This window comes from Thalia democratica, chromosome 2, assembly GCF_965202585.1.
Source record: "Thalia democratica chromosome 2, ktThaDemo2.hap1.1, whole genome shotgun sequence".
NCBI classification, from domain to species: domain Eukaryota; kingdom Metazoa; phylum Chordata; class Thaliacea; order Salpida; family Salpidae; genus Thalia; species Thalia democratica.
In genome coordinates this window covers 23250187-23263293 of record NC_139166.1, presented here as the reverse complement: position 1 = coordinate 23263293, position 13107 = coordinate 23250187, and the positions used below count along the sequence as shown (strand labels likewise).

Below are 13107 nucleotides of genomic sequence, written 5' to 3'. Positions count from 1 at the left end.
ACTATTTTCTCTAGTAACAAAGATTACTTTAAAGCAATTTAAAGGATAATTTAGGGTCATATTAGCTCAAACAAATCATGTAAATCTCATTTGATTTTTTCTTAGGGTTAAGCATTTATATTAGATAGGCTTAAGTTACACTTCCAGAAAATTCTAACTATAGCTTGCTATATTATAGCTTTTTTTTAGGTTTTTGTGAGCAATATTTTGAATAGAATGGAAGCTTTCAAAAAATTATAATTTTAAAGTTTCAAATAATTTATATCAACTTCATTTAGCTCTACAACTTTAAGAACAAAAGTAACATTTATAAATTCAAGTAAATTTTTGTAGTTTTTGCAAGCAGTAAATTGACAAAATTCTGAAGAACTTTAAGTGATTTTTAAACTTAATCTCTCTATTAATCGTAGAAATCTTAACCTAAATTATAACTTTCAAAAATTTTAATACAGAAAAACTTACTTACAACTTGAGAAATCACAGTTAGCTTGTGCATGTTTCGAGGATTAGGTAATATTTGTAGACCAGTTTTTTCCAAGTTAAACACATTCTAAAGTTGTTTTTTATTGCATAAACTTATAAAAAACATTTAGTTTATAATCACAAATACATATGGATAATTATTAACATAAATTGTTATATATTAGAACCAGTCTGCTTGCAATTATAGAAACAATCAAATAGGCAGTTGATTTTAGAGCATACAGTATAACTTTTTGAACTAATTTAGAACCAATGTAAATTTGTAGTTGATATATTGTTAAAAAGCATAACATTTTAACCTTGATGGTATCTATACATTAAAAACTTGAGTGTTTATTTTTCACTTCATTTAACAACAATTTTTTATAAACCTTTCTTTATTTTTAAAAAGAAATAAACTTAAGTTAGACAAAATTTGTATAGATAGTTTTATAATGTTTATAGTTCAAAAAATTACAAATTGTTCTACATAAAAATATCAATGAAGTACTATATAACTTTAGTTATAAAGTTTTACAAACTTTTAATACAAAAATTTAGCTTAAAATGAAACTACAAACTTAAATGTTAGTAATAAAAGTCTAACAAAACCGGCTCCTTTAACCAACATAATCCAATAAAAAACTTGATAAAAATCTTATTCTGGGCTGCCTTTTAATGATAGGTGTCGGATAAAATGGACTCGCTGTTTTACTGTCACAGGGTTAATAGTGACAAAAAAAGTTATCTATAAGATTGATTTTTAGAAATTTTTCTTTTTATCATGCAAAATTTGTTTAAAATTGCAGGTTATTTGGTGATGTTTGTTTAAAACCCAAGGTTTTTTCAGATTTTTTCGCAACTCTGCCATCAACACAAACTGAAAACTTGATTTTTTTTTGCAAACTCTTTTTTCATTGTTATCTTTTTACTTAGGAAGTCAATAATTTTAGTATGTAGAAATACAAAACTTCAAATGTGTCAAAAATTACCATTCAGTAATTTCATACAAGAAAAATAAGTCTATATAAAATTTATTACCCTAGGTAATGATTAATTTTTTCATGATTGTTTAGCAAGTTAAAATAAAAAGCTTACTTTCAATTCAAGTAAATTATCAAGTTGTTTTTAAACATATCACTGTTGATCTGGATTAAAAAATATTAATGTTTAATTTTAAACTTCTCTTATATTTTATTAAGAATACTTTTTGTGTAAATATCTAACTAGTGTAATTTTCAAAATTAAACCAAGAGAAACGTCATATATAATTAACTTTTTTTGATTATTTTAATCGCAATAAGTATTTTTATGTCCCTTTTTACATTTAAGTTATTTTAAAAAGTATAAAAATATCTAAAAACAGTTAAAGGTATATAATTTAAAAAAATTTATTACTACCTTATACTTAAACTTTTTTACGCTAATAATACTGAAAACTTGGAGTTATTCTAAACAAAAAAAAAGACTTTTGCTCACGTATAAACGATTTATTCAAGTCGACGATAAAAGAATGCAATGTAGTCAAACAAGAAGTTTCAAGAACTTTATTACACTTAAAACTTATATAAATCAAGCAGTTTACAACTTCAACAACAAAAATAATTTAAATTCAAACAAAAAAACGAACATCATTTCTATTATAAAAAAATTGTGTGCAATTAGTATAAAATAACTGCAAAATCTATTATAATTTTTTAATCATATAAAAGTGATACGACTTAAAAAATTTCACAATTGAGGAAAGTAGTTCATTAAGACTAAATGAGCTTCGAGCAAAGGAAATGTTCTGAAGTTTTTTAAATCAATTCAACGAGCCTTATTTGGATGACCACATTTACTAATGACTCCTTATTCTGTAAAAAAACACAAAGTTTAATTAGCTTGTACATAGTTTAGTTTTATGTAAATTCAAATTTCAAAAGTTTCCGACTGTTAAAATGAAAGCTTATAATAAAAAAACAAATGCACTTATAGATTTACGAGTGTAAAGTTAGCTTGGTAACGTTTTTCAAGAATTTTTAAAAAATTTCCAAACTTAAGACCCAATTGTTTTCCTTATCTTAATAGCTAAATAAAAACTTTTTATTTCATTTTAGAGAAAAGTCCTTGTCTTTAATTAAAAAAAAATCATTGTATTGTTGTTTGACTTTTAGTGTGGGCCCCTTAAAAAAAAAAGAGTTTTGTTATCAATTTTTATTAAGCTCGAATTTAATTTAAAAAATATAGAAAAAATTATTTTCTTTTTTAAATATTTATACTTATTTGGGAATAAATGCTAAACAACTTTTTTTTATTCCAACTGTCAATATTTTGTACAATTTGACCTTATTCTAGAAATCCTAATTTCGGAATAAGGCTAAATAAAACGGAATATTAACAGTTGGAAAAAAAAATCTGTGTGGCGTTTATTCGCATATAAATATAAAAAAAAAATAATAATAATATAACTTTTTTTTTTAACTCGAGCTAAGTAAAAATTGATAACAAAACTCATTTTTTTCTAAGGGGCCCCACACTAAAAGTCAAACCACAATCCAATGGACTTTTTTTAAATTAAAGACAAAGAACCGTTCCCTAGAATAAAAAAAAGTTTTTATTTAGCCATTAAGATAAGAAAAATAATTGGGTGTAAAGTTTGTACATTTTTTAAAAATTCTTGAAAAACGCTACCAAGCTAACTTCACACTCGTTATTGATTAACTAAAATTTAAAGTCTTTTTGAACATACTTTTTCTTATATTTTAACAGCAGACAGCATTTTTATGTGATATGGTCACTACGAGTAATTATTTTTTATTTTAATATTTAAAGATAAATACAATGATACTAACTATAGAGAAAATTCTAAATTCAAGTAAGTGAATCTTTAAAATTGCCTAAAAATTGCTACTAGTTTAATTAAAACTCTTTTTAATAATATTAAATAGTTAACAAAGTACACTTTACTTACTACTTGGGAAATTACAGTCAACTTGTGCATGTTTCGAGGATTAGGTGGTATTTGTAGACCAGTTATTCCCCAATTAAACACATTCTGAAATTGTTTTTTATTGCATAAACTTATTAACACCATATAATAATAAAGTAAAAATGTATGGTTAGTTATTCATCTAAATATATACTTTTATAAATTAGAAAATATACAAGTTTCAAATATAAAACTAATTTTAAAACGCAATTTTTTATATTAATTAAAATTTTTAATTGTTTTGTTGCTAAAAAAAAGCTCAAAAATGTTAAGGCACTATTTATAGAAAACAATTGAAACAAAAATTTTTCAAAACACTTCCGTTTTACAACAACGCTATGTAGTTTTTCTCTTAGTAAGAAGTATGGAGTTTTAAAAAAGAAAATCAGTGTAGCTAATAGTCTTTATTGATCTAAACTTTACAAAACACTTACACAAAATTAATTTAATTATATTAAACTAAATAAAATTTCTTAGGTGTCACAAACTTTAAAAACAATACGAAAATATACTTATCATTACACCACTAATTTAAATGTCAGTAACAAATTTAATCACAATTAACTACCATCGAGATTTTAGTTGTGGCAACAATTTAACAAAAATCTTACTCTGTTCTGCCTGTTAATGGTAGGTGTTGGGTAAAATGGAGTCTGTGTTTTACCATCCACACAAACTGAAAACACGTAACTTTTTTCTTGCAAACTCGCTTTCAATTCATCATTATGTCTCTCGTGTTTAGTATGAGTGCAAAACAACACAGGGTGTGCGTTTTCTGTAGTGAAAAAAGTTTTAAAGGTAAACTATAGCTACGATATTGTTTTGTTTATACATCAGTTTAATAATGCTTATAAATATAAATAAAGTTGTGGTTTTTTGGAAATTAAACAAAAATAAATAAAAATTAATTGTTTAAAATTTTCTTTAATTTGTTAAAAAATATCAAATGTTGTAAAACAAACCAGGTATCTTGCTATGGTCGTAATGGAAATCAAAGGTCCACAAACTATTTTGAAAAACTGTAAGGCTTTTACACAGCAAAAGAGGTTGTTCTTCAACTAGCATAATCAAAAGTGTTTTAGCTCCTTTTTCTACTTGTTCATTGATGGATATTCTAGCCCTAAAATATGCGGGTATACAATAAAAATTGGTTGTACTTAAAACAACAGTTTGATATTTTCAAATTACAAAAAAGATGTAAATTTTTCACCTGAACTGTAAAAAATAATTAAACTTGAGCTTGGAAAAAATACTGTTTTACAGCGATAAAAACTTTAGTCGGAAAACACAAAAACAAACACATTCTTTTCAAAACAAAGCTACTCGTCCACCATATAAACACCACAACGCATGAAACCAACTTTGAAACGTAGCTGTCGAACCACCTCAGCGTCTCAGTCGGGTTGCGGGCCGCACGTCTCATCCTGTTGACCGTCTTCCTCACCTCGTCGTCGATGCACACCGCTCCGTTTCTCAACAGCGTCTTCACTACTTTCAAGTGGTTTTCTTGTATCGCCTGAGGTTAAGTTGTTGTATTATGTTGTGTTAAAATTGTTGCACGAGTTGTTTCCTACTAGTGTCTGAGAATGTTCCTACTCGTCATTTTTTATTAATCTGCTAACTTTCAGCTGAGCATAATGCCTGTTCTTCATATCCATTGACAATTATATGCTAACCAAAATTTGAAATGCCTTACTTATAAATCAATTAAAATGTGTAATAAATATTTTCTCAAACTAAAACCAATTAAATATTAAACTCTGGAAAATATTTATAGGAATCTAACCATTGTTAGAGCACTTTCTTTGTTTAGGGAGAAACAGTTAATTTTGGCGCCAAATTTTATCAAAAGTGAGACAGTAATCTGACAACCAGATCGACTTGCCATCATCAGCGGGGTTTCTTCTTTTTTATTTCGGTGGTTCGGATTGGCTTCTGCAAGCAGCAGCATCTGTTTAATGATTATATGATTTGGTACATATTATAATGAATTTGATTTTAGCAAACTTTAATCGAATGTCTAGTTTTCAGTTGAATGAGCATATAGTTTAAATCTCAGAGGTTTTAAATAAAAAGGCTTTTTTTTACAGAACTTCTATGTTAGTAGAAAAGTTAATAAAACATATTTAAAAAATTTACTATTTTCAAATACAGCATAACTTTATCTAGTATAAAGTATAAAAATATAAATAAGATACTGTAAAGCTAATTTAAACATTTTTTTTAATAAAAAAAATTTTGATGATGACAAAATTTTTTTATTTATATGATAGATTTTTCGAGTCAAATCGAAATTTTACATCATAACATGTGAAAATTGTTAAAATTCCAGGTTTTTCCAGGTTTTTTTCTCCTGAATAGTCAAATTCCAGGTTTTTCCAGGTTTCCAGGTAGAGTGGTAACCCTGATGAAAGTAAAAAATATTAAAAAAATAAAAAATAACAGAAAAAAAATCTAAAAAGAACTAAAAAGAAAAAAAAAGTTACTGACTGAGGGTAAGGGTTAGGGCTTAAAGTGATAGTAAAAATGAAAAATAACTAACAAAAACTATTATAAAAAAAAAGAGAAAAAAAAAAGATACCGACCGAGGGTAAGGGTTAGGGGTAACAGTGATAGTAAAAAAATAAAATAAAAAAGAAATAATTAAATTTAAATTTGTACAGAAATCAAAAAATAAAAATTTAACCCGTGGTAAAATGTCTCCGTGCAAAATTGTCTGCTCGTGCAAATGTGTCTTCGTGCAATTGTGTGCACTCGTGCAACTTTGTCCCCTCGTGAAATTTCGTACGCTCGTGCAAATTGGACAGCTACCCATTTTAAGTATATACAAACTTTATAAGACAATAATAGTTACTGTGCATATAAACAATTTTTCCTTATTTAAAAACTTAGTAGCACAAAATACTATATTCTTCTATATACTCTAATTTATTAAACTTAGCAGACAATTTTCAAAGCAACTGTAAGATCACAAGCTGGTCTTCAGCCTATAAAACGAAAGCAAAAAGATGAAGAGTGAATAAATAAAATACTCCTTTATGCAAAAAAGTAACAACACTGGTTGGCAAAAGCTCCTAGCAACTTTGAATAGAACTTTTACTAAAAACCATTCATATAGTAGTTATAACGACGTGCAACTGCAAAAAGCAAGAATTCGATGGTACATGTTTTACTGGAGTCTTACTGACAAGGCTCATGTGAGGTCAAACCTTTAGCATGTTTAATAAAAGTTTAAAAGCATTGTTACGTAATTGAACAATACAGTTGTAAAGTAGATCATGAGGTTTTTGTTTCCTTTTTTATTTAGTATACTACTTATATAATTTTAGACTACATATTCCATTTAACTTGATCACTACATCTCAAGGTGGACACTGGTTTTAGAATACTTTTTCCAGGATTTTTGAATTTCTTCTAAAACTACAGATGTTTTTTTTTTCGGTTAGTTTTCTTTTAAGTAAAAACTTAAGAATCTATTTTAAACTTGTTAATTCAATCGCATTCTGTATTATTTTAAAAATCCCTTTTTTTTTAACATTTTATAAAAGTATGAAAAACTCCATGACTTTTTAGCCAAATAGTTATAAAACTAACAAAACAAACCTGAACAATCGCATGCTTGCATATAATATGGTATACAACATAAATATCTTTGATTAAAGTAATATTTTTAAACGACAGGCTGTTTAATTAATTTAAATGTTTAAATTAATTCAATTTAAATTAAAATATTACCAACAGTGTTAATTACCACTTTTTTTTAAACAATTAAATTAATATTACACATTTAAATCTTATTCGAATCTTAAACGTTTAAGTTTACAGTAAACCTAATTAGACAGTTTTTCTTATTTTATAAAAATAGTTAAAAATTATGTCTTGTTTTTTAAAAATTGTGTTTTTAGGGTTATGAATATGTTCAAGCTGGTTATAACTAGTGATGTACCGGACTCACTATCCGGGTCCGGGTCCGGCCGGATATTGCCATTTTTGTCTGATATCCGGATCCGGCCGGATTCTAATTTGAAAAAAAAGTCCGGATCCGGTTCCGGCCGGATTCTAATTTGAAAAAAAAGTCCGGGTCCGGTTCCGGCCGGATTTTAATTTGAAAAAAAAGTCCGGATCCGGGTCCGGCCGGATCCTAACAGAGATCCGGCCGGACCCGGATCTAGTTAGTAAAAAAGAGCATACTGAAAAGTATTTTTTCAAAAACAAACCCTTTGTAAATTAATAAGAGTCATTTTCGTCTGTTAAAATTAAACACCTACCGTGATTTGCTCATTTTGTACACCTGACTAATTTACATTTGTTTACATTTAAACTATGAAATAAACATTTCATGAAATGCAACTCTTTATTTATGTTGTAAAATTGAAAACTTTGGAATGAATATTTGCATTATTTATTGTTTAAAGTTGAGCTAAGAGAATATTTAGAGTTAATACGGTTGAATGTACGAGCCAATGAGAGTCATATGACGAAATGTTTCAAACTAAATACTGATGCAACAAAACATCAGAACATGATAGGCAGTTTATATATAAGCAGTTAGTTAGTTTGGTGTGTAGCTTGAAGCAACAAAATATCTTGAACGTTTTTGTGAATGCTTATTGTAGGTAGTGTTTTGTTTTAAAAGTGAATATTTCAACAGGTGTTTAATTGTTTAAATATTTAAGCCAGGTTTATAGTTTAAAATTTTATTAAAAATCTTACTGTTTCTTGTTTACTAAAAGTTTTATTTAATTTTTAGTTTTTTTTTTAAGTCTTTTGATATAGATTTAAATAACTTCCAGTTTTTAAAGTGTTACCAAAGTAATTAATAATTTTGTATATGCTAGTATTTCTTGTTGTGCTTTATATAAAATATTCATCACTCAAAACTGTCGTGTCTGATTATAGAAAGTAGTCTCAGTCAGAATTTAGTATTTGTTAGATATTAATTAAATAAGGTAGGATTTAATTATGATGGGTAGTACTAATAAGTTAAGTTTACCACAATCAGTCCACAAATTTACTAACAAATTGTCAACCTTTGCTAGCTGTTCTACTGATTATTAGATTAAAGCAATTTTTTCAGTTTTTAAAAAACTTATTCTGAGTCAGGCTTGTTTATAGTCACTTTAGCTAGATTTATTGACTTAAACAGTGGCAACCCTGCTAGTTTGAAAATTTTAAAGAATTTTAGAAAATCTTGGACTGCCTCAGGCTAGTTTAGTTTTTTATAAAAACTGAGGCTAGTTTTCTTTTAGATTTTGAATGAGTTTGAGCTGATCCAGTTTTCAATATATTGTAATTTTCTAGTGTATTTTGTCAAGAACTTGATTTCAGATTTTTAATTGTAAATAACACCTAAATTTGTAAACCTTGTGGCTAGCTGTTCTACTTATTGTTAGATTACAGTTCTTTTTTTTTCAGTTTTAAAAAAACTCGTTCTGACTCAGGCTAGTTTATTCTAGTGATGTACGGGACTCACTATCCGGGTCCGGCCGGATATTGCCATTTTTGTCTGATATCCGGATCCGGCCGGATTCTAATTTAAAAAAAAAGTCCGGATCCGGTTCCGGCCGGACTCTAATTTGAAAAAAAAAGTCCGGATCCGGTTCCGGCCGGATTCTAATTTAAAAAAAAAGTCCGGATCCGGTTCCGGCCGGATTCTAATTTGAAAAAAAAGTCCGGATCCGGGTCCGGCCGGACCCGAAATTGTGGGTCCGGTACATCACTAGTTATAACAAAAGACAAAATTCAAGTAAAATGTCATTTCGGCCACTTTAAAATAGTTATAAAACTAATAAAACAAACCTGAACAATCGAATGCTTGCATGAATAGTTTGCTTGTGCAGCTTTGCAGACCGATGTCATTCCTAGTTCGTCCTGTAAAAAAATGATTAAAACTTTTATGAAACAAAAATTTAAAAACTATCTAAATTGTAAAAATTGTGTTTATAGTAGTTTAAAAGTTTTTCAAATTAATAATTTATGTACATTATATTTTAGTAATAAAATAATTTATATGTTCATAAAACTGTGCATGTAAGCATAAACACTGAAAGTCGCTAAGTTTCCAAAAAATATTGCCAAAGACTTTTAACATTTAACTAAATATATTGAAATTATTAGTTGAGATGTAACCAATCTAAATTGTTAGGGGTAACTAAATGGGGATAAATATGGTTAGATAAGATTAATACATCTAAGATACTTAAAAGTCAACAAAAGTTTATTTACAAATATAAAACGATCACACGACACACTAACTAAAACTACAGTTAAACACACATGAAAACATTAGTTCTTAAATCTAACGTGTTTAAAATGCATCTTAACTTTAAGCACTCTAATAACTGCCGAAACTGCGAGTAAATGCAACTAAAATTCCGTTTTATAAGCACTGAAACAAATGTAACTCCTAACAATAAAAAATGTTTGTTTTTTCAATACTGGAAGCACGTCACGAAATCTGCGTAAAACATTTTACAACATCCAATTTTAAATAAATTTGGAAAAGCTCGTTTTGAGAATAATGAAAACTGTTTTGGAAAAGCTTTTATTGTTACAAAAAATTCTATATTTATTCAATGAGCTTGAAAATATTAAAATGAAATGTTAATTTCGTTACAGAGACACTTTGATAACTGAATTTTTTGGTTACATGACAATTCAAATTCGGACAACTCAAATTCCGACAATTCAAATTCTTAAAAATATATATTTAAAATACTATATCTCAATAAGTAATATAAATTTTAAAAAATAAAAAGTACATATGTAGATATTATAAATACCTACAAGCCACTTTTTTCTTTCTTTCAAAATCTAAAATACTTTTCAAGATATTTTAAAATTACAAAAAATAACTATGTTTTTTACTTTATTCAAGCCATATCTCAAAAAGTATTTAGTGTTTTGCAAAAAGAATAAAATGGCTTGTAGATATTAATATGACCTACATATGTATTTTTTATATTTGACAAATATACATTAATTTTTTATTTGTGGCTGTTTCAATTTTTTTTAAAGAATTTGAATTGTCGGAGTTTGAATTGTCCGAATTTGAATAGTCGTGCACCCGAATTTTTTTAATAAGCGAAACCTAGAAACTTTATTCAATGAAAATAAAATCAGTTTAGAACAGGGTTTCCCTAACTTTTTTCATAAGGCCCCCTTTAAAGAAATTAAAAAGGCTATGGCCCCTTCAAAAAGATTTTTCAAAAACTACTATTAAAAATTCCCAAGACATTTTTTATTTGCTCTTCATCATCAACACCATAACACCTAGTGTAAGTTTCTAATTATGATCTCATGGCCCACCCTTTGGTCCCTTTGCTGCTTATAGCCCACTCAATTTCTCTAATGGTCCGAAAGGAGACAACTTGGCCCAGTTTGGGAATCTTTATTTCGAATTATATAAGTCTTGGACGACTCATACTTAGGTTTTTTTAAATTTACAAACATAAACCTTCATTTAATTTTGATAGTTTAAAAGTTTTTGAATTAATATAGAATTAATTATAACATTTTTAAATTTCAATAACAAAATGTTTGACAAAAACTTTTAAAAAAATATTAGTTATTGTAAAATAAATTTCAACTTTAAAAAAGCTTTTATTTACAAAAAATAATATTCAAATTTAAAATTTACTTATATTATTTAGAAAATATACTTTTGTTATAACTATTATCTTATTTTAGAAATTTATATATGCAATAAAAACATTAATTACTAAACATAATTAACTTTAACACTTTACATCTGGAAAAGTATTACTAAGCCTAAAACAGTATCAAGTAACCAAGATGAAACACTTAAAAAAATAATAACAACTTGAAAGAAAAATTCTATAATTACAACCCTTCATAAACAATTCTTTTTTTTTTTAATCTAACAAAAAATGTGCAGTAAAAATATATCTTGAAAAAATGAAACTAAAAAACTCAAATGCCTCACTTCATGTTCAATGTTGATCATTGCTGGAGATTTGAGAGCTCTTCGAACTGTTTCCCAGCTTCCGTATTCAACTGCTTGCCTGAACTGCTTGTTGGTGATCCCGCCAGTTTCTTCTCCAATGTGGATTCCGCGAGCGCTGTATGGGTTTGCATTGGCTCCCTTCTCCCTGCATTCCTTCTCATAAGTCCTTATAGTTTTGGCGTCGATCTGTAAAGTTAATTGAAGCATACGTTAAGTACAATAAGTAGGTCAACATTGCTGATCTGTTTTTAATGTAGAAATCGTCCGCAAAAATTTAAGCAAAAAATTAACAAAGTAATTAAAACAAACTTTAGATTAGCAGCTAAAAAAAAAATACTGAAAAAGTTACTCACAACTTTAAAGTTGAACTCGGTTTTGATTCTTTTCACGTTGTTGAAAAACTCCTGGTTGTTTTTCACGTGGTCTTCTTCTGCCCTGGTGAGCAGCTCCCTTCGACGTAGTTTCTCGCTTATATCGGGCAGTTCTATTTTTTCATCGCACTTAAATTCAATATCCAACGAATCTGTTGCAGCTTTGGCGGGCTGGCGATCAATTGTAACTGGAGGACGCTTCAAAGGCGGTCTTACCAAAACGCCTCTGTTTGGATGATTCAGTCTTCTCATTTCTGTTGCGTACCGATCTGAAGGCTGGCGTCTCGTATCACTTAAGCTGTTGTAGCAAACCAAAACCCGAGGAGCTTGAGAATGTTGACCGGTTGGAAAACTTTCTCCGACGGGTTCAAAACTTCCCGAAAAAAACTGAGGCTCTTCAAGTTTTTTTAATTCACTAACCATCGAAGGAAATGCTTCCTGTGCCGGCTGCTTGTGGGGATGCGCAGTCGATGGATTGTCAAACACGGGAGGTCTTGGAGTACACACGGGCTGATGAAACGTTGGTCGTGCTTGATGGGAATTAATGGGCGGTTGTGGGCTCCTTAAATTATGAGGATTTGTGGGAATACAAGGGTTCAATTCGTTGTTAGATGGTGTGGGATTAAAATTGGGCTCATACGGGGTGCCATGTCTATCTGTGGTGGCACAAGTCTTTTTAGCAGGCTCAGTATCGTCAAGCAGCGGCGGCCGTTCAGCGTTTTTTATCATCTTGTTTTCGGCACTCACTTTCGGCGGATTGAACCTGCCAGCGGGATTCTTCTTCACCTTGTACTTCTGCCTGTAATCAACCTTTCGGCTCGAGTCCTCGTCATCGCCGCTTGGAAGCGGTTCTGAAGTTTCTACGGCTTCAGCGACTGGCGAGTCGTTCGCTGCTTCATCGATCACGAGGTCGCTAGGTGAAGCTGTTTGTGGGGGACTTCTGGCAGCTCGTACACCCGAGCTCATCATTTGAGGTGCGTTATCAGTGACGTAATCGCTTTCCTCTCTTTCTTCAGGAGGTGAAAACGTAGGCTGTGCAAATTGAGTTTGAAAATAATTAATTTTAATGGCAGATGATGAAGTAAATAAAAATATTTCTACTGATGATTTTGTAACTTGTATGGCTATAACATTGTTTTAACCTGAACACTTGCCTAGTTGGAAAATAAGCTTTTGGGCTCGGTTAGTTTTCCAAGTATTAAAAAAGTCAATGAAAGCTATCAAAATAAGCAGGAGTATTTTTTTATTAAAATAAGAAAAAATTCTAGGAATAACACGAGTCTTTCAAGTAATCATTTTTTTAGTCTACAAGCATTTTATAAATTAATATTCTATGG

The 13107-nt window shown here is 28.9% G+C and overlaps 1 protein-coding gene across 1 annotated transcript in view; it reads right to left on the bottom strand.

Annotated features, from left to right (window-relative positions):
• Nucleotides 1-2044: 2044 nt before the first annotated feature.
• LOC145829609 (uncharacterized) overlaps nucleotides 2045-13107 on the bottom strand; it is a 50197-nt gene continuing 39134 nt past the window's right edge. Inside the window, exons 5-13 of the mRNA XM_082937453.1 lie at nucleotides 11753-12802; nucleotides 11379-11585; nucleotides 9233-9304; nucleotides 5220-5384; nucleotides 4795-4949; nucleotides 4396-4553; nucleotides 4045-4208; nucleotides 3416-3499; nucleotides 2045-2318 (exon numbers count right to left, since the gene is read on the bottom strand). Coding sequence (XP_082793579.1) covers nucleotides 2262-2318; nucleotides 3416-3499; nucleotides 4045-4208; nucleotides 4396-4553; nucleotides 4795-4949; nucleotides 5220-5384; nucleotides 9233-9304; nucleotides 11379-11585; nucleotides 11753-12802 — 2112 coding nt within the window. The 3' untranslated portion in view covers nucleotides 2045-2261. The remainder of the gene's footprint in view (nucleotides 2319-3415; nucleotides 3500-4044; nucleotides 4209-4395; nucleotides 4554-4794; nucleotides 4950-5219; nucleotides 5385-9232; nucleotides 9305-11378; nucleotides 11586-11752; nucleotides 12803-13107) is intronic.